Source organism: Lacerta agilis, chromosome 9 (genome assembly GCF_009819535.1).
Source record: "Lacerta agilis isolate rLacAgi1 chromosome 9, rLacAgi1.pri, whole genome shotgun sequence".
Classification (NCBI taxonomy): domain Eukaryota; kingdom Metazoa; phylum Chordata; class Lepidosauria; order Squamata; family Lacertidae; genus Lacerta; species Lacerta agilis.
In genome coordinates this window covers 31,710,460-31,733,082 of record NC_046320.1, presented here as the reverse complement: position 1 = coordinate 31,733,082, position 22,623 = coordinate 31,710,460, and the positions used below count along the sequence as shown (strand labels likewise).

General features: G+C 42.4%; 1 protein-coding gene across 1 annotated transcript; it reads left to right on the top strand.

Annotated features, from left to right (window-relative positions):
• Positions 1 to 7,139: 7,139 nt before the first annotated feature.
• Positions 7,140 to 20,407, top strand: APELA (apelin receptor early endogenous ligand). The gene is made up of 3 exons (XM_033160438.1): positions 7,140 to 7,652; positions 11,217 to 11,306; positions 19,406 to 20,407. Exons 1-2 carry the CDS (start codon positions 7,577 to 7,579, stop codon positions 11,303 to 11,305), a joined length of 165 nt encoding a protein of 54 aa, XP_033016329.1. The 5' UTR covers positions 7,140 to 7,576; the 3' UTR covers position 11,306; positions 19,406 to 20,407.
• Positions 20,408 to 22,623: the final 2,216 nt, after the last annotated feature.

Genomic DNA, 22,623 nt, shown 5'->3' with positions numbered 1-22,623 from the left:
GCAACTCCCGCTGCTCCCTACACCTCAGAGCCTGCTGTGTTCATGAGGACAGGACCCACTCTGGATCTGGTCATGAGTCCTACGGCTCTGGCTCTTGTGCACTGACCCCCACCCCCTTTCCATCCTGTGATTACTTCCTACACCAACCATTTCTTCCGTATCCCCTGCTTGCCTCAGTGTGTCACAGTCCCAGCTTGATCCCTCGCCAGGATCCTCTTCCTCTTTCCCATTGTGCTGCCAGTTCATGACAACCCCACAGAAACTCTTCCTCATGGAAAAGAAGGCAAAAGGAATAAAAGGTAGTATGTTGCTTTTGTAGACAATGCATACTTTTTGTGCATTCTGCAATTTTTATTAAGCTAGTTAGGAATCCTAATTTGGTCCCCAAGCCAAGCTCACCTGCCTTACACCTTGCAGTGTAGGGCATTAACTGATCCATACCACTGGGAGTCTACTCTTCCCCTCCCCCAAGTTTGCCTATGTATTGTAAAAAAAAAAAAAAAAAAAAAAAACCAGTTTCCCTCGTGGGATTGTTTGGGTTTCTACTCCCACAAAAGTCTTGCCATGGGAAACAACCTCTCCGCTCCATGTGGTTGGTTTCCAAGTGGCTGTTTGCATGTAGAAGCTGGGCAATGAGAACAGAGTAAGGGCGAAGGCAGTTGTGCCTCTCCAAGTGAGGATCTGCCATCATCCCACTTGAAAACCACAAATTCCTTTGGTCATGTTGTGGTGGGGGCGGAAACCTAATCAGATCTGGCAAGGTTTTGAAGCAGGACAGGAGCCTTTATAGTATTTTCTCAGCTCATATTTCACCAAGGTAATTGTCTTAGGTTGTACTACGGTGCCAGCTGGAAAGGCTCAAGGGCATAAGAGCTACTTCAGCTTTAAAAAACAAAACAAAAAAACTGCCAAATACATATTTCCATAATAGGCAATCACACAAAGGGCTTTTTTGCAATTGGTTTTTAATTCCAGAAATCCCCTGTTGTTTCCACTTCACTCTTGACTCACCCCCCAGCACAGTATGGTTTAAAAAGTGGATTGCACCCACTCTGGCAGACCAGCCAATCTTAGAAATCCTTTTGGTGTGAATTGTAAAAAATAAATAAAAATAATGGAGCAAAATCACAAAGTCTTAAACACTGATTTCCCCCCCCCTCTCTTTTTTCTTACTTTGCCATTTGTTTATCGCCTCTTTCCACAACTATTTAGCTACTTCTGCAATATGCTTTTTATTAAGGCTGGGTTTTTTTTCCCTTTTACAAACAAAGTGAGTGTTGGAATCAGTACATAGTTAGCAGTCAAGTCCAAGAAGAGTGTGAAACCATATTGCAAACCCCATTGCTGACTGGAGTGCAAAGTTGTTGGCCTTGGGTTTAACTCAACCTTTTAGCATTTTGTTTATTTCCTTGTTTGCAGTGCAGTGAACCCATTCAATATGGAGCAATGGGTTTTAATCTGAGAACACATGTTCAGGAAACAAATCTGCCATGAGACAGTGAGGTAGAGTAGTTAGAGTGCTGGATGGAGACAGAGAAGCCCCTGTCTCTGTTCAACCAATACGGGGTTAATAATGCCAAACCTGCCTGGGTTGTCTTCAGGATCAAAAGGAAAGAATTCATGTGAAATGCTTTGTACACAGTGCTATACTGTATGAATACTATCTAGTAATATTAAATGGTATTTCCCCGCATATGTATTTATTGATTTATTTAAGAAGATTTATTAACCACTTATTCAAAGAGGTCTCTAAGTGGTGTCCATAAGAGAACTGTAGATAAAATATAGCTAAAATCCGAAAAAACATTTTAAAAAAAACATATGTACTTAACATAATTATCTTTACAACACAGATAAAATCAGTAAAAGTGCTTAATTTTTTTTTAAGTTTTCAGCAGGCTTCCAAAACAGTTTAACAAGGCTGACTGCCTAATTTCAATAGGCAGGGAGTTCCAAAGATTGGGAAAGGAGTAACGCAGATCTTCACAGTCACATCTAGTGAATAATCCACCTCAAAGTTTTCCACAAAGGTTTAGAACCAGTTGAAATGGTAATAACTCACTGCTGTTTTACTTTTTTCACCTGTGATGACAAATATTAGGAGGTCCTTCTGAGAAAGAAGAAAAGTCTAGCAAAGAAACTCAGCAGTAGGTCTCAGGAAGCAGGAGCTGGAGACTTTTTTTTTTTTTTTTTTTTACAAAAGGCAAAGCTCAATTGAGCAAACCTGGAGGGAAGATTCATATGCAAAATGTATTTGACACCTTAAGCCAAGAGTTGCAATTGTTTCTAGAATTCAGGGAAAAAGTGGCTGCTTAAGACTGACTTTTACAAATGTAGATATTTTGACCAGACCTGACCCTAATAGACACCCCTCATATTTGGCTCAATATGCAAACTTGATTTCTGGATAATAGTGTTGCTTTATAATAATTTGGAGCAATACACAACCATTTCAGTTGCATTTGCAAAACCCCACTTGTCTTCCTCTTTAGAAAGAAAACAAAGACTTGGAGTCATGAAGAACACTGGCATACACAAGCACATCCTGCAACATAGAGAGGGTTTTGTGTTTCAGGAGTGAAGGAGAGAGCAGGGCAATGTGCTCCTGTTCCTTAAGAATCGCATCTGTAGTTAAACGGGTCTGGTCCTTGTTCTACTAAAATCAATGGCCCAAATTTTACAAGTTTGCCAAGAGTTTTATCTTCTTGGTCAGTTGCTAGAACTGGAAGTTATAAAGCCAGGAAAGAAAGTGTGTGTTCATGTGCTTGTTGTGAGCACATGTAAAGGCATTTTGAACTAATGGGGGCAGGGACTAGGGGAAACACAATATTTACTGCTTTGTAAAATTGGGAATACAGTTTTGGTCGCCTCACTTCAAAAAGGAGTTGGACACAGTTCAGAAAAGGGCCACCAAAATTACCAAGGGGATGGAATGACTCATCTATGAAGAAAGATAGCTATGTATGGGACTTTTAGTTTAGAGAAAAGGCAAGTAAGAGGTGACATGATAGAAGTTTATAAAATAAAGCATGGCATGGTGAAAGTGAAGAGAGAAAGGCCATTCTCCCTTTCTAATAACACTAGAACTCGTGGACGTCCAATAAAGCTGAGTGTTTGAAGATTCATGATGGATAAAAGAAAGTAGTTCTTCATGCAATGCATAAACTGTGGAACTCACTCCCACAGGAGGCAGTGATGACTACCAACCTAAAGGTTATTTAGAAATGTAACAGAATGGGAGACTAGATAGAACACTAACCCCAATAAAAAGCAAAGCCCTTATAAGACAGTTTCATGCTTTATTATAGAACAGCTGAGAGAGATCGAGAGAGAGAGATCTTGTACTTTTATGAAAAATGAGCAATAGATTTGAGGCAAGAGGTCCAACTAAAGCAATGGGACTGTGTACGGAGGTATATGTGGACTAAATGGGTGTCCGTTGATCTTTTTAAAAAAATGCTTTTTAAAATAGTCTCAGTAGTATCTAACTCCTTTGCAAGTGAAGTCAGATTTATAACTTGGTGGACAACTCTTGTTGGCAAGGTGAGGGTGTCCGTGCAGATTTCCTGCATATTTGGGGTATTGCAGTCTATTTGGACTAATGTTTTAAATTTGATTCATGAGATGACTGGCTAATACTACAAAATCCTAAAATAGTATAATTATTATATTGGTTAATGACAGTGGCCTTGAAATTGCTGGCATCAAAATGTGGATAGCAGCTAGCTGGAAGAAAATAGTTGATCCATAGATTTCCAAATTGTATAGTAGAATATGGAATACTGTTGTTTTATCAAAACTGACCTACAGCAGAAAATCAACTTGATAATGGAGAGCCAATGAATAAATTTATTGAAATATTGACTTTGCAATGCTCTAGAACAGCAAGTGCGAGGATGCTATTTGACCAGACATTTCTTTTCTCCATTGTATTTCCCTACCCTTTTGCATATGCTTGTGGTTGTTGGTTCTTTAGTTTGTGCTTTTAAAGTTTATATAACTGATTTAAAAACAAAAAATTTAAAACCAACCTTTCAAACTATGATGAATGGTCTTTGCTTTGTTTCACTGACTAAACCAGGGCTCAGGCCCTGCAGATGTTTCTGGATTATAATTCCCATCATCCTTGAGCATGGGCCAAATTGACCAAGCGTGAGGGGAGTCCAACAGCATCTGGGTGTCCACAGTCCTGGGATAGCTCTGTTGGTAGAGCCCAATACTCTTAATCTCAGGGTTGTGGGTTCAAGTCCTGTGTTGGGCAAAACTTTCCTGCATTGCAGGGGGTGCTCTAGATGACCCCCACAGTCCCTTCCAAGTCTACAGTTCTATAATTCAGATCCTCTACTTCTAAACTAAACAACAATTAAGGTTAAACACAGTTCCTGGTTCAAACATAGATAGCAAGTAACCACAATTAGTTAAAAACAGAAGTGAAAGATTCAGATATGACAGATGTACCAGAAGAAGAAGGCACACGGGTGGCACCGTGGTCTAAACCACAGAGCTTCTTGGGTTTGCCAATCAGAACGTTGGCAGTTCGAATCTGAGTGATGGAGTGAGCTCCCGTTGCTCTGTCCCAGCTCCTGCCAACGTAGCAGTTCAAAAGCACACCAGTGCAAGTAGATAAATAGGTATTGCTGCAGTGGGAACGTAAACAGTGTTTCTGTGCGCTCTGGTTTCTGTCACTGTGTTCCATTGCACCAGAAGTGGTTTTAGTCATGCTGGCCACATGACCCACAAAGCTGTCTGTGGACAAACGCCGGCTCCCTCGACCTGAAAGCAAGATGAGCACCGCAACCCGCAACCCCATAGTCTCCTTTGACTGTACTTAGTTGTCCAGGGTTCCTTTACCTTTACCTTTTTTACCAGAAGGAGAGAAGGCAGGGACGAGCACATCAGCCCCACATTCATGCATGTAATGCTAAATTATTATTTAGCGTTACATGCACAGCAGGCAGTTCTTCTTATCATGGTCAGCTGCCTCTCAGCTAAATTAATGCAGTGGCTGTGGAGTCATCAGAAAGATGGCTAAGGAATGCAGGCAGACCATATTCCATCCTCCCCTGATCAACCCTAAGGTATGCAGATGAAATCGCAAAGCTATAATGGTCCTTTTTCTAAGAGGGAAGTCAGACAAGGGTAATTGCATGGCTGAGATGGAAGCCAGTTTCCACAACTAATGATGTGATGCACCTGTGCACGAGATTGCTGCTCTCACTCTAAAATGCAGCCACCACCTCTTCTTGCCTTTCCTCTCTTATGGCCAATAATGTGACATGAAGCAAACTCAACAAGTGCACCTTGTCCCAGGTTGGCAATACTCCAGTTATTATTATTTTTTTACTATCTGGCTGCCATAAAGCTGTTAGAGGCACAGCACCTCTGAAAGGGAACATCTGCAGGTTATATTAGGTTATGCTGAAAGACTGGCTGCTTCAGCAAAACAGTTCTAAATAGATTTCAACACACCTTTCAAAGAGAAACCTGAAATTTAATTTGGCAGTCAGCCATTGTTTCTTCACTTGGCTCTCCTTGTGTTTTTGGTTTGCAAATTTCTAGCAACAGTCAGCCAGTTTTATAGTGGCTGCAAAGAGATCCTGAGACCATTGTCTCAATATTGCCATAGATCTCAAGCACATACTTTCTCATCTAGGGACTCTCCACTGTTGTTGTTGTTGTTTGTTGTTGTTGTTTTAAATTGTGGGTGTATTCTACAAATCTTGATACAATGATACTGGTGAATTTATTCTGCTTTGTTAGTTGTTCTACAGTGCTGCCCCAGTGCTATCACAAAAAAAATCACAATGATTTTTAAGGTAGCCTGGTTCCAAACTTCATAGGGTACATGAGTACCGGCACCTTGAATTGAGCAAGTGCAATTCTCCCAACAGCAGCCTGACATGATGGTGATGGTCAGCCCCAGTGAGTAGCTGAACAGGAGCATTTTGCACTAGCTGCAGCTTCCAGGCTAACATTAGGGGCAGCAGCCAACATAGAACATGTTATAGTTATCCAGTATGAAGGTTACCCATGCATGTATGACAGTTGTCAGGCTATCCTGGCCCAAAAATAGCTCCAGTTACAGGTGGGTAGCCGTGTTGGTCTGCCATAGTCGAAACAAAATAGAAAATTCTTTCCAGTAGCACCTTAGAGACCAACTGAGTTTGTTCTTGGTATGAGCTTTCGTGTGCATGCACACGAAAGCTCATACCAAGAACAAACTCAGTTGGTCTCTAAGGTGCTACTGGAAAGAATTTTCTATTTTGTTTCCAAAAATAGCTGTTAGTGTCTTAACCTACTGAAGCTGGCAAAAGGCAATTGTAGCCCCTGAGGTCATTTGAGTCTCTACTGGTGGACATGGACTATAAGCCTGTTCCCAAACGTGGTCCCACCCACTGACGCCCCCTTAGCTTTAATAAGCCAAGATGGGCTTGAGGGAAAACATGGCTGGGTACAGCATTGCAAGCACATTGTCAAACGTCATCAGGAGGCATCAATTGAAACAGATCCCATGACATCACAGAAGATGTTGTGATGGACACCTGCCTGGGGACTTCCACAAATGTGGCATTGAGCCGGCTATGGAGCCAAGTGACTTTATCCTCAGAGTGCCTTGCAAAGAAGTCAGAGTTAAAACACTGCATACATTAAAAGCAGATGTCTACATTGCAAGCATTAAAAGCGGTGGCATGACGCAGGTGGCACATTTTGGTGATGGTAGGCTACTCAGTCTGGGATCTGTGCCAAAATTGAAACTATGACTTGGTAAGGAGTGGGGATAGGAGCGTCTGCTTGCTTTTAGTGAGATGTACTTTTCAGACAATTCTGCAGTCAGTACCCATTTAAACAGTCTTAAAGGACCATGTAGGCAAGCCCAGAAATCCCAGTTCCTGAATGAAAGAAAAATACTTGGCCCTAGAGAAGAGGCACATTACATTCAACAGCTTACATTTTCACTTTGAATAGATGCTACTTTGCAGCTAGTTGATAAGGGATAAAGATTTGCGGTGGGGGGGGGGCTCCACAAGAGGGGCCCACAATGCTTTTTGGTCCTCTTGAGGATGCCTTTTCAGAGGTGGACAAAAGGAAAGACTTCCTGCCCCTTCCCTGGCTTTTCCGCATGTGGGACCAACATGGGCAAACGCAGCAAAGCATAAACAGTTGCAAATGGGAGGAGGAAGGCTAGAGCTCGCTTTGCATATATAGCCTTGCCTGGAATGAATCGAAAGGGAAGTTGTTGGGACCATTGTTCGCAGGGCTGCTTCTTTCACGGACGTTTACAGAAGCTGCCGTTTACAGGGGCTTTTCTTCCTGTTGTTTGCTTATGGAAAATAAGTGGGAGTGACAAAAAGAAGAAGAAGAAGAGGGAAACAGAGGGAGGCACTGACCACAGTGCAGAACCAGTAACCTTGCCTTGTGTATGATCATTAACCTTGCTGAAAAAGGCAGCTGGGAGCCCATTTCGAAAGCTTGCCATTAGAATGTGAGCTGAGCCACAGATACTGCAGACACATTTCCGGGAGGGTGTCTGCAAATTGGCTGCAAGTGTTACAAATATCGGATCCGGTCTGCAAAAATGAGATTCCAGCAGCTCCTTTTCACTTGGTTTTTGCTCCTGGCTGGCGTGCTCCTGATCGACGGACAGAGGCCAGGTAAGGGACTCTGTGATCTGACTCCGTTTCCCCGTCTCAGCTGTCTTTTTGTACATCTCTTATCTCCAGCGTGTGTATGGGGATTTCTGGGGCAGCTACGTTTGAAGCCAGGCTTTCTTTTCCTTTAAAAAAAAAGCTGTTTGCCTCCCATAGTATTATTTTTGCAGCCGCAACTCTCTTTAAAAAAAGAGAGAATGGCTTCCATTAAGAGATGCTGCGCCTACGACATGCCACTTTTGAGATTTCAGTGCAAAGCCATTTCTTTTCGTGCGCACGAGAAGATGGCAAATAAAGAATTCATGATCACACCAGCTCCTTCAGGGCTTGTGAAAGATGTTGCATTTAAATGCTACATTTAACTAGCCTGGTAGGAAGATTCTACCACAATAAAGTCGTGAAAGAAGTGCAAACTGTAAACGTAGATGGGTTAATTCATCTCTATGTGCTGTAACACATGAGTAAACTACAACATCTGAAGAGGGCAGCTTGTGTTATGCAGCTTGTGTCCCTGTGCAAATATTCGTGACTCCTCTCCTATGTGTTTGCAATTATTTCACTGTTTTCCATTCCCTATAATACCTGGCTAATATCTGCCTGGACTGCTGCTTTATTGATTCCTATGATGATTTATTAGTTATTTGACTACCTTTATCAGGCAAGGGGAGGTCAGACTTTGCTTCTTCTTTTAAACCTCCTGCCTTATTTGACACCCTCCCAGATTCCTACAGCTTTCAACAATTTTTAACAGCGCATTGACAGAGAGATGGGTGAAATCACATCATCTCATATACTGATTCTCCAGAAGAGTAAGATATTTGCATGATTGCCCTCCCTGCCACTCCCCACTTTTCAGAGGACAGATTCACTTTTCTGAGTAAAGCTGACAGCTCCCAGACCACTTACCCTCTGCGGTACTGTAGTCTGCTTTGCTTGACTGATACAACACTCTGGAGCAATTAGCTTGGAGTAGACGGCAGCCTTAGGCAAAAAAGAGCATTGCTTGAGTACTAGCTGGCGGGAATGTACATTCCCAGTCCTCTCTGGTGGAGGTAGCCAAAATGAAACAAGAATGGAACTGAGGGAATACAACAAGTAGCCAGAGTTGTGATCCACCTTTTGGTGCACAGATGAAGAGGCAGACTTCATCTATGGTGAATTCAGAAAAATATTCCCTAAGGGAGTGAGTTGCCCTGAAGTCACCTGAGTTTTCCATCCTGCAAAGCATTTCTCTTAACAGAGCAGCAGGCAGAAAGGGGTCTGCAGTACTTAGTATGCTTTCCCAGATCATTTTGCATATACCTGGGTTTGCATAAACAGGTGGAGGCCTACAGTAAGAATAAGGAAGATGTGCACACCTTACCATTCCAGAGGCTTCAAGAAGACTATTGCATTTGTTATTTTGACTTTACATTTTAGCTTCCCAACTCTCTTGGAAGATAGTGGCTTGCTGAGGCCACCCACTGAGCATCAGAACTGAGCTTTGAGCATTTCCACGCATCCAAAACTAGGCTTTTAGCCACTACACTGGCCTGCGAACTTTATCCCCCCACCTTTCCAGCACTGAAAGGCTCAAAGGCGCATCGGTAGTGTTGCTTAGTACTTGTACAGCACTTTCCCCCTAAGTGTTCAAACATGTTTTGCATGCCAGCCCTGTAAGGTAGGCCAGTATTACAGCCACAGGGGGAGAGGGTTGATTCAACCACCACCTCTTCTTTACCTTTCCTCTCTGATGGCCAATGACTTAACTTTTTGTCTGTCTCCGATATGAATGTATGTCTAAGGTGAGACTAGAACAAGCTCACAGCTCAGGATATAACCACAATACTACATCGGCTCTTTGTCTGATTAGGATGGGGCTACTCTGAATATCTCTGAACATCTCCCCCACCACTGGTGTTTTATTGCAGTCCTTTTTCTGCAACATGTTCTCGACTCAATAATTAAGTGGTGGGTTTATTCTGCTTTAGTTTGTTCTGCAATGCTTCCACAGTGCTGCCACATTACTGCTGTTAACAAAAGTGGGATAAAAATAAACCAGGATGCCATAACAAGTTGTAGGAGTTCAGCAGGAAGTTATGGGACATGTGCTGATTAGAAATGAAGCAGTATGAAGGTGGAATCACATATAACTGCCTCGGGAGCATGTGAGCACAAATGGTCATGAAAGTGCAATAAATGGGATGTCTGGAGGGACCCTAAACATGGTCTATTTTGTAAACTGCTTGAGGGTTTTTTTTTTCTTTTTTACAATCAATCCATTTGTAAATTTTATGAAATAAAAAAATATTTACAGCGTCAATGTAAGTGGCATGCCTTTTCAGAGAACTCCATAAATACTATTAGCCCCTGTTTTGTTCTGGGTGCAAAAGTGTTTTGTTTCTTGTTAGAAAAAAGATCTTTATCAGGTCTCCTCTGACATTATTTATTCCAGCCAGGCACGTCCAACTCCCAAGAGACTGTGATCTACTCCTAGTACTAAAAAAACTGGCAGTGATCTACCCATTGTCATTGGAGGGAGGAGGAGCGTAGTTGTTGAGCTTTTTTGGGGTAGGATTGCCAGAGTTCTTCAGCTTTATTCTTTAACTTTTGGTAAACTTTATTTAATCCCACAGTCGATAAGGGTCCCGCAATCTACCAGGATTAGCCAGGGATCTACTGGTAGATCTCAATCTACTGGTTGGACATGCCTGATTTATTCTATCTACTAAATCCCAATTTTCCATATAAAAAGGCTCTCCAGGTGGCTTACAAAATTTAAAGAAAAAACAATTAAACCCTGAATGGATATTAAGAGTTCTTGCACACAACACTTTTGTTCCATGCATTAAAATCAAAGAACATGACTCAGCCAAGTATAAACACTTCTTAAAATTCCATTAATTTCCAGGGAACATGCAGGACAATCCATGCTGACTCAGAAGCAGCCACACTGTGATCATTAGGCCTTACTCCCTAGAACGTTTTGCTTAGGATGGCAATTTAACTTAAGCCTGCAGAACTACTCAGTTTCATATTTTGTGCCCAGGTGTAGATTTTATAATATTTGATACATGAACAAATGTGCAGAATCCACATAGGTTTAGATGTGATGCTTTAGTTTAGATTCATGCATTTCAGGGGGTGGACTGGATGACCCTTGGGCCCCTTCCAACTCTACAATTGTATGATTCTATGAACTCAGATGTGACTTACTTCTGAGTAGACATATATAGGACATGTGCCATAAGAGTACTTGCAGAGGTTTGGCTGAACCACAGACAGCTGAAGGTCCTGCAATTTACAATGGTCTGAGACTTCTGAAAAATTGGGCAAATTCTGGGGTGGGATGGGAAGCCAAGTGCTTCTGGAAGAAGACAGACTTGCTACGTTGGAATTTTATACTTTGGAAGTAGTATGAAGTTCAAACCGCCATCTTTCTAGGGATCCCACAAGGTGCAGGAAATGACATCTTGCTGAAAGCAGACATGCCTTATGCCGCTTCCGAACAGCAACCCGTTATTGTTTACCTGGCGTTCATTTTGACATCTTGCTCTTTTCATGTTCTCTCTCTCTCCTGTCTTCCAGCTAATGCGGCCTCCAGGCGAAAACTCCACAGACATCACTGCTCCCACAGGAGATGCATGCCCCTTCATTCCAGAGTGCCCTTCCCCTGAGGTATCCAAAAAACCCTACAGTGCTTGGGCTAATTTTAGGCAAAGGGTCATTCATAAGTGTTTGGTAATAAAACCAGGCGCCAGTTGGATGGGACTGTCGAAGGCTGCCCCTCAGCATTGTTTTGGGTGACAGCGTAGGGAATGCCAAATGTGTTCACCAGAAACATATGCCCGTTTGCAAACTTGTGCATTCATTTCCAAATGGTTTCGGGGGCATTTTGCTAACCTCAGACCACAAACAATTTCCTTTGGCCTCCGTCTTTGTGATTTTATTTGCTCTGAAAATAGAGCAACAGGGAGGGAGCGGTGGGGGGGGAATGAACTCAAAGGGGGGGGGGAAGAAACAGCACAATAAAAGTACTTGTTTTATGTGAACTCCGGGGCACGGTTCCAAATGAGTGAGTAGTACTGGGCTCTCTGTCAATTATTTCACTCTCTGAAGCTGCACAGAGAATGGGACCCATTTGATGCCCTGCTGTCTTTTTGCAGTTTTCCACTAGCCAAAGGCAAGAGGGTCCCCCCCTCCCCCCAATCTGCACATGAAAGTGATAATAATTCATTATTATAAAACCCGAAAGATGGAATCCCTTGGGCAGAACCATCCAATAAGTCTATCTCGCTTAAGAATAAGGTGGACACAATCTATAAAAATGGATCTACCTGGAGTATGTGGAACTCCAGAGGGTAGCATCAGTCATAGTGTAGACCCACTGAAATAAGTGGATTTAAAGTGAGTTTAAAGAGGGTGGCACTGTGGGTTAAACCACAGAGTGTAGGGCTTGCTGATCAGAAGGTCGCCGGTTCGAATCCCCGCGACAGGGTGAGCTCCGTTGCTCAGTCCCAGCTCCTGCCCACCTAGCAGTTCGAAAGCACAGCAAAGTGCAAGTAGATAAATAAGTACCACTCCGGTGGGAAGGTAAACGGTGTTTCCGTGTGCTGCTCTGGTTCACCAGCAGCGGCTTAGTCATGCTGGCCACATGACCTGGAAGCTGTACGCCGGCTCCCTCGGCCAGTACTGGGAGAGAGCGCCGCAACTCTAGAGTCGGACACGACTAGACTAATGGTCAGGGGTCCCTTTACCTTTACGTTATAATTAACTTAAACCTATTGATTGCAGTGGGGCTATTCTGAGTATGACTAGTCAAATAACACCCAGAGTTGTCTGATGGTATTCAGTGTTATTATGAGAGATTCCTTCCACCTTCTCTGAGTCAACCTATGGCAGGATTCATGTGAAATTGTGTCAAGGATCTGATCTTCATGTGGGAAGGCTCTCACTAGATTTTGTAATGCCCTTCTATTTTCACAGCAGCATGATACACAGCCATGTGGCAGGGAATGCTTTCCTGGAATTTATTTTATTTGTGACTTCGTAAAGCTTGATTGTAGAAAAAGCCTCAAAGCGGTCTCTACATAAAACATTAAAATTATCACTAAGAAATTTACACGGAGATGCTTTCCTTAGCACATTAACTTGGAGGATTTCTTCATGCCAGATTGTTCTTAAAGGAACAGGCGATATATATAAACCAAAGGCACCCATTACCATTTAGCTCTGTAACAACCAACTTTGCTGAATGGACACTCTATAAACCAGGCATGGGGAATCTGTGGGCCTCCAGTGTTGTTGTTGAAAACCAGCTCCTATCAGCCCCAGCCAGTATGGCCAATGGTCAAGGATGGTGGAAATTATAACCCAGAAACATCTTCAGGCCACAGGTTACACACTTCTGAATGTACACACTGAACATTTTAAAGCACATGACTTCCCCTAAAGAATTTCAGGAGCTGGTTTCTTAAGGGTGCTGGGAATTTTAGCTCAGTGAGGGGGAAACTGCAGTTCCCAGGATTCCTGGGGAGGGAATAATGTGCTTTAAATTATGGTGTGCATGCAGCTTTCAATTCCACATGGATTTCACCACTGGTAGAGCTGTAACCACAGGCTGTGTAGCTATCCCAGGGAACTATGTGTAGTGGCTAAGAGGTGGTTTTTTTTTTTTTTTAAAGGGTTTTATCCAGCGTGATGGCAAATTTCAGTCCATTAATTGAATGAGGAGGACTAGTGTTGGGTACAGTCCACCATTTGGAACGTCCCTATTTAATTAAAAAGGTATCACCTTGACTGTCTTGTTAAGAGGGAAGAACTCAAAGGTCCTTTGATGTGAGGTCCCAAGGAGTCAGCTGTGTTATTCTACCACAGCAAAAAGACAAAGCACAAGGGCACTCGACTAACCAGCTGTCATAGCAGGGGCTCATGTGCCATCCAATTCAAAGAGTCTGTTGCATTGTGAACCTGAGAGCTCTTTGCTTTTAAGACTGCATTTCTGCGGTATAAAGCTGAAGTAGCACTTTTGAACCCAAGTGGGGCTTCTGCAGGTTAAAGAATAGGAGGTGCAAAGGATCAATGCTCTCTAGTCTAGAGGGCACCATATAAATGCAGATGCTTCCGCTGCTCCAGAAGCACACAGGTAGGACATGTAAATATGTCACAGCAAGGATCAAAAGGATGCCCAAGCTGCCTTTTAGAGAAGCACGCTATTTGCAGATGAATAAAACATGCACTTGATAGCTTTGCATCTGGCAGCACCTCTTGTTATATACATCAGGATAATGGCATAGCCTTAGGTAGCTTGGCTGTAATAAATAAAAAATGACACAGGCTATAAGCCCCCAAATCAATTCTCTCAAAATGTCAGCTTCTTGGAACTAGCAAGACTAATCAGGAGTGAGTGTCGTTAAGGGACAGCAACTGGCCCTTCAAGGACAACTTTACATTTTGCTAAGCAGTTCAGCCAAAGTCAGAATTGCATTTCTGACAGTGCCGTAAGTTTTGTGAAACCTACCTGCGTAGAAGCTGGGAAGAAAATGAAATCCACCAAAACATTTTCAGCGCTATTCTTCGTCTGTTTCTTTTTAAAAATATATATATTGCATCATCAGTGCTGCCCTGGACTTCTTTGGGAGGAACGATGGGATATAAAAATAAAAAATACATAATGTACATGCCATCTTACAGCATGGAAGAGTACAAGTCCCTGTCTCAAGGGCTAACCAGAAGTCTGTGATGCAAAAGCCCTGATGAATTGGACCCAAATTCATCTTGTCTGGTGTGCTGTTCCCACAGTGACCCACCAGATGCTGATGGGAAGCTCAGAAGCAGATCATGAGCACAATAGCACAGTCCCAGCTCATGTTCCCCAGCAACTGGTATTCAGATGCTAGAGGTAAATATAGCCACCACGACTAGTAGCTATTGATAGCCCATCCTCCACGATTTTGTCTAACTTCCTTTTAAAGCCATCCAGGTTAGCGACCATCACTGCATCTCTTGGTAGCGAATCCCAAGGTTTAACTGTGTGCTGAGAAGCACTTGCTTTTGTTTGCCACCAGAGAGCCAGGAGAGGAAGGGTGAGAGGAGGAGAGGCAGGAGTAAACAGGGAAAGAATGTGGGTTATTTCAGTTATACACACTTAGGCTTAGTCACAAAGGAAGCCGGTGAAGGAATTTGATAAGTGATTCTAAAGAAATGGGCATTCATTCGGCCCCAAACAGCCTGCACTGAGATAACCAAGAAACCCACCAGAAAACAGTTGATGTTTGCAAGTCTCAAGAAGCCTCGGTCAACAACAAAAAATAAATAAGGTTTCTTCCTTGAAAGTAAACCTTGGCTTATATGTGATGCTGGAAGTACCAAATGTATTTAAAAGCTTTGTCTGCATCATGTTAAGTTTTTCCAAGATCCCAGCCAGCTACATCACTTTTTTTTTTTTTTTGAAAAAAGAAGTGTGCCTTTTTATAATGATAAAAAGGGGGCAAGGTCCACCTGTGTGTCAATTACAGCAGGTGGCAGATTAAGCGAGAGGGGAGTGGTATCAGCTTAAGGATCTCAAGCCAAAGCGACCACATCCACTCACTCAGCACTTTGGAGTTTAGGGGCACTGTGGGAATCAGAATTAGGAGGAGGCAGACTCCTCGAGTCACTAGCTTCAGAAGTGTTTCCGAGTATGGAATCAATCGTCTCCTTCCCCCACTTCCAGTGTTTCATGACTGTGTGCAGAGACAATCTCTAATGCGCCTTGAAGCATAATGCATGCAAGTTAACAGTACGGAGTCTGGGTGATAAACATGCACTTAGGTGGATTTCCCATCCCTCCTTACAGAATATCTGTTTGCAAACTAAAAGCTATTTTGTAGCTGGTTCTGTTTGGGGGAAACTGCTCTGCCCTAACAACAGAGCAGAAACAGATGCTCTTTAACCGTGACCTGGTCTACAGATATTCTGAACTGAAACGTGCATTTTGGGGTGCCAGAGAAGGGAAGGGGGTGGGGACAGAGTTCAGGATTTCAAACCTGTCTACAAAAGTTGCATGGCGCATCCCCTACAACTATATGGATCATGCTCTTTGTTGTGCATTTGTCTGTATGGAATCCACACACTTTCAAGTGCGAAGATTCTTACAAATTAAGCACTGCTTGAGTCTAAGCCAGGCATCCCCAAACTTGGCCCTCCAGCTGTTTTGGGACTACAATTGCCATCATCCCTGACCAGTGGTCCTGTTAGCTAGGGATGATGGGACTGTAGTCCCAAAAACTGGAGGGCCAAGTTTGGGGTGCCTGGTCTAAGCTATGCCTGTAGTTCTGGTCAACAAGTACTGATTAATCCATTAGAGCAGGGATGCTATTGACCCTCAGATCAGAGTTGGCCATCAGGGGACTCCAACTCCCATTACCCCAGCCACCATGCCCAATGATAAGGAGGCTCTGAAGGGCTCCATGTTAGCTCTTCCTGCTCCAGATATTGTTGGGCTACTACTCCATCATCCCTAAGCATTGCTCATGCTGGCTCAGGATGATGGGCTCTAATGTCATCTAATGTCAGCCGTAAGAGTAACTCATGGTTGAGCTTATCTTTGCTGTTTCCCAGGCAGTAGCACTTCAGATGAATGCAGCTAGGCCTACCAGAAAAGCCTTCCCCTTTATACTTCCTACTGGCTAAGGTTTGTTCGCATGTATTCATCACACATTATATCTGTTCCAATGACAGCCCATGAGGCTCAGAGGCCATACTTTCAGTTAACTGAATGGCAATAAGTGAAATGTCTGTTCTTACAAAATTGCCAGTCTTGGCAAAAAGAGTTTGTGTGTCAATGTAAGATTTACTGACATTTTGAATATTCCTTTTTTTAAAAAAAAAAACAACCTAGCCCAATCTTAAGAAATGTGTCACGGGCACAAATTTTTAACTGTTAATGGGGAGGAAAATAATCAGAGCTCTCAAATGCATTCAGTCATTGCACTGGCTTAATTTTGTGATTCAGATTATAAAAAGAGAATGTTCCTCCCGCTAGACTTTTTACTGCGGCAGCAGATTCACAATGCGTTTTGAAATCTTGGCCTGCTCTCGGAGATTGAGGATGAATTGCTGCAGACATACAGAGGCATAAAAGGTCATAGCCGTGCCATGGCACTCGGATGGAAGGAAGCTCCGTTGAATTTAACAGAGAACAGAAATGCTATTAATAATACTTATGCTGTGTCTGCAGCAAGCATGGCATCTCACAGAGTTACATACACAAGTCAAATCCCTGCTAGCAAGGAATTTACCAAGTAGGAAGGCTGCTTAAGGATTGCCCCAAAATAAGGAAGTGTCACAAAAGGAGAGAAAGTGAGGACAAAAGAGACAAGAGGTTTTCATAAAATGTGTGCATACTAATTTATCTGCATACAAACTTAGAAGCAATTACTATAATTGTAATACAATGCAGTTCACTGTAGTGGCCTATGTGCCTGCTCTGGTTTTCTGGTGCTATGGATGGTCATTTCCAGGCCCCTCCTTCTCTTCCTTCTTGAATCCTAGCCTTTAACAGGTAGGTAGCCGTGTTGGTCTGCATAGTAAAAAAAAAAAAATTCTTCCAGAAGCACCTTAGAGACCAACTTTGTTCTTGGTATGAGCTTTCGTGTGCATTGACATGCACACAAAAGCTCATACCAAGAACAATCCTAGCCTTTAAGTTAGACTTAAACCAGGCAGCCCATCACATAAAGGGCTGTCCTCTTAAAGCTGGATGTGTGCCCCAGTTCCGGGGACAGGAGCATCATAAAAACTCCAGACTCCATAGAGATTGTACCTTTTCATTTTTTTATACAAGGGCTCTCATCACATAACGAACCCCAAATGGCTATGATCTAGAGTGGTGTTATGGTACAAGGACACCGGAAAGGAACTACTTAAATTTCCAGAAATAGAAGATTCACCCATGTTTTCTATCTCCCGTAAACCCTTAAGATTGCAGATTGGGATCCACTCTCACATACGTTAAGGAGGAATCATCGCATAGGCCTGCCATTTGGACCTGCCTTAGAAAGAGCAAAGAGGAAGAAAATTATTTATTGGGGTAGCCAGACGAAATGGGAGGACAAGCCTTTTGCACCTTTAATAGGGAATTTCAGGAATTTTCTCTTCTACACAACTATTAAAGGTGTAGGATATGCACACTGAAAATTTCATACTGGGTTCTATTTGTTTGGAGTTGGTTTTAAAAGTGGGGGCTGGGCCTTTAGCATAGCCTCTTATTTGTAATGTGGACTATATGGGGGACTATTTAGCTGATCATATTAGAAAAAAGTGATATTTCCTAGGGATACAACATTGTCAGTTACAGACAAGATTTCCACCTGTTTCACAAGCAAAGTCTTTTGGAAATGCAGCAATTTGTATGTTTGCTCAAGTATTACCCTTCCAAGGGTCTCAAGTGAGCACAGTCAGACTTTCAGCTCCTCTAAGCATCTATGGGTACCAACCACTGTTTGAATAATGTACCTATTTAACTGGTTTTTAAACCGATCAGGGGACGGGGGCAAATGCATCCTGTTTACCTGAACCAATTGACTTGTGCAAGCAAACCTACAACTATTGCACTTAAACCTCAAAATTTCCACTGAAAACAACTCTCATAATGGCTACAATTCTCTGTAGTTGCACAGATCTCCTCAATGCAGCAAATGCTACACAATGCAGGGCTATATGGAAGAGAGCAGCTTAAGAACAGAAAATGTCCTTTCCTTGGATAATAATATTTTAATGTTCATACCTTATAAGAGTTCTGTGGCACCAGAAAGTCAGCTGCTGCTGCTGCTGGCTTTCAGAGAAGTTCAACTGTTCTCAAAAATCCGTTCTTCCCCCTACCACTTTTAAAAGTTGAGGACTATATGTGTACAAGTGCGGTTCAAACAGGAGTGCTCAAGGTGTCAACCAACCAGGAGTACCCAACTCCATTCAACCCCTACCGCATCTCCTGTCAATTTCTTCACAGCTGACTCTAAACCAGGGGGTCAGCAAGGTTTATCTCGTCTGGGCCAGATCGGCCAGATCACCCGTGCCCGTGATTTTCAGTGTCTGCATCTGCGCAGACACAATTTTCGGCACTGTGATAGCTAGTCCCTGTGCTGTGCCACGCCAGTTTAGTGCAGCGTGCGAGCGGGAACCTCGGTTTGGGGGTGGCTCGTGGGCCAGCCAAACGACCTCTGTGGGCCGCTTCCAGCCCATGGGCCTTAGGTTACTGACCCCTGCTCTAAACATTCAAATGCCTTCTAAGCATCCCTGATCCTCATTGAGATGGTTTTGGTGGGGTGTTAGTGCCATATTTTTCTAATAAGAATTGTACTTTGGCAATGCTTTTTTCCTGAGCCTGCCGATATCTACCTCTTTTTTGTGGCCCTGGTTGGCAAATGTAATCATCACCCCTAGACCTCCTGAGTTTGCTATTAGCTTGTTTGGAGGTTCTAGCAAGGGAGTGCAGCTATTGTATACCCTTGACCAAAGAACCGTATCTAGGATGGTCGTCCTGGTCGTCCTCTTCCTCCGAGTGTGCGGCTTTGGGGGGGGACACACAGGGAGCAAAAGGGGACACCCACCTAGCTAGCCAGATCAGTCGATCAATAGAGTGACATGTCGCAACCAGATCACCCTTGCATCACATTTTTTAAAAAAACTTGTGCCAATAAAGGCTAGTAGAAACTATTAGGAGGGTTTAAAAAAATGTTGACCAGCTTAATACAATTATTTAAATCTTGTCTGGTTTACTCTTCCCCCAAATGTAGCTTCCACCAACTGACTGGCGAAAGGAATGGAGATGTGCAAATGACAAAATTTGATAGCGGCACTGTTGTAATCTATATAGGTGTCCCATAAGCCATCAACTGGAAACATTCAGAAAACCTTACCAGAGGCCCACTGAAACAGCTTCACAGGAGTTTGGGGTTTTTCTAAGCAGGAGTAAAATCAATGAAGAACTAAGGTATCCTCTCCTGGACTTCGGAGAATCATCAGTGCAATATGGTCGCCATTCTTCTCTACACATCAACACCGGTAACCAGAAAGCAAACTTTACAATATTAGAAGAGTTGTGTATCATTAAAAAAAACAACAACCCCAAACTATTGGTATATTAATAGTGTTTGTTCACGTGTCTGTATATCTTTTAACACCCAGCTAAGAATATGCAAGAAAGAAGCCGTTGTTTCATAAACATTATGATTCGTTGGAGTATTTATAAAAATGCATATTGGATGTTTGAAGCTACAGTTATCCTATCACCTTACCCAGTCTTTCAAGACTAGTGTATCTGTTGACATTACTAGGTGAACACTTCAAGTGGAAAATTCCTTAAATAATGATCAGCCTTAACTGGAAAGTCTTACAAGCATGACTTAATCTCCCACTCACACCAGTGGAAAATATGCCAAAGCTATGCTGGATGTTAGCTTAGTAGAACCGGGGTCTTATCAAACAGATCAACCTAGTCTTCCTTAAAAGTATTACTGGTTGTATTGGTACTAATTTTAACCTGTTTACAGCTTACATTGGGATTCAATTATTTCCTTAAAGCATGTTTGTAACTGTATATGTTGTAAAATGGTACTTCAAATAGCATTCTCATATTAATCTTTGTACAATTTTGTTAAAAATTTTGTATTCTGTACATGGAAATTGCCCACATCCAAAGACAAGTGAAATATTTGCCTAATTTGTAAATTTCATAAGGGATCAATGTAAACTTTAATAATTGATGTAGCTAAATAAAATATAGCTTAAATCATGCTGTTAATTTTTCTTTTTTTGTAAGAAAGTATAATGTTGATCAGATTTTGCAGCTGGTAATGCATTCATTCACTTTAAATAAGATACAGCTGTTGAGATTCTGCCTGGGGGCTTGCCATAGGCACCTATGGGAACAGAATACGGGACAATGCTGGCCTTGCTTTGATCCAAAAGCGAAGGTGTTTATATAAGTAAGCTCCACAGTGGATCCCATGCTAATGCCTGTGCAAGAAATCTTTGTTTTTAACCTGCAATCCTATGCACAGTCACTGAGGACTAAGTCCCATTTAGCTTAATGGACCTTCAGGGTAGATAAGGATTGTGCCGTCAGTCTCACTTTTCATGGACTAGGCAATCATAAGCCTTATATATATATATATAGATAAGGTCAGTCATTCTCCTTTTGCAAACTTGCTGGCTGCATACCCTCCATCGCATCCCACACATTGGAGAGTCTGAAGGCTCCTGGCATAATTACAACTCTGATCCCATGGGGATTCTTCTCATCTAGAAGCTTGGAGGGTGGCAATGCCACCAAGCACAAGCCAACTATTCACATGATGGCATGAAGGGCTTATTTATTTACTTATTGCATGAATATGCTACCTTTTTCTCCAAGGGACCTCAGTATAGTGTAAGAGGTTCTTCCCCATCTCGATTAACCCCAACAATCCTGAGAGGCAGCGACTGGCCCAAAGTCACCAGATGAGCTTTATGGCCAAGTGGGGATTTGAAAACTCTGGTTTCCCAGGTCCTAGTCCAACACTCATAACCATTCCACTCCACTAGCTATGACTGCAAAGGCTTATGCTGGCCTATTTGAATGGGAGTAATGTACAAGCATTCAAAACGCTGGGGTCAAAGGGACTATTCCCACCAGGATATGGTTCCAATTGCAAGAGGCTGGCAGGTCTGGGAAGGAAGACCTCCATTTTCCTCAAGCAAACGAGAGGTCAGCTGGTATCCACTTCCATTTGCATGCTGATCAAGTGTTTTCCACGGTCTAATATTTACACACAGGGAGAGCATTCAATTCATAGGCAGTTTTGTCTCCAAACACATTGTGATGCACCAGAGGTACTGAACCAGTTTCCCACAGTGACACTGCTTTCATGTCTCTAGGGTTATCTCAGGATTAGGCTATTTGATAGCCTTCCCCAGGCAGATGGCTTTTCCCTTTAATTACCCTTCACTGGAAAAGTTTTGACCCTTGTTCCATGGACACGTTTTGAACAGACTGCGCTCCAATTTAAGGCCTTGAAACAATATGGCACAGATTTTTTATATGGAAAAATCAATCCAGCCAGCAAGGCCAGCACAATTCACCAGGAGTGGGGAGACAGAATGAAGGAAAATAGGTGCCATGGAGAAATGATGTCTTTTCTTGACATTTACCGTTTCTCAAGCTTTCAGCTCTTAAAAGTTCTTTTTTTTTAAAGAGTTATAAACATTGATGTTGGGCAAACTTTTTTTTTTATAAAAAAAAATACTTCTCATGACACCTTCAGATGTTTCCATTATCTCTCTTTAAGATTAGAAAAAACTAAGGCAAACCATACTTTTTTATCATAAAATCCTTCCCCATGCAGCCAGCTATCCGCATTGCTAAATTTTATCTCTGCATGATACTAAATCGTCTATGGAGCACAACAATAAGCAAAGTTGTACCACTGAGTCATTTAATGCAAGAATACAGTTTTGCACTGTCCTTTAACCCCACCAACCATAGGGTGGGTCAATATTCACTTCTGCCAATATTAAATTTATGGATGACACACCAACAATAGCTGCCTTGAGAGAATTCTTGCTTTAAATTAATGTATCTAGCTGCTATAGAGAAAACATTGTAAAAACTGCAGTAAATATATGAAAGCAAGTAGAACTCAATGTTGCTTTCCAACTTTTTCAATGCAAATTTTCCCCATTATGCAAACGCTATTCCAGGGGTCATCTTTCTAGTCAATAATTTCAGAATAAAGCATTTAGAGGATGCTACTAAGTAAATGGGTTCAATGCAATTAACAGGCTAAAAGAGTAGACCTGGCTGATATCAACAGAAGATGTAATTTTGCACAGGTGCCCTAGGTTTGATATTGTGACACAGACTCAAGCCTTCAATTTAGTGTGACTTTCTAATGGTTCTAGGCACTTAGCTGTGACTTTCCAGACTCAATGGCAAGATCAACACACCAGCAGGCATTTACGAAGACCTCCAGTC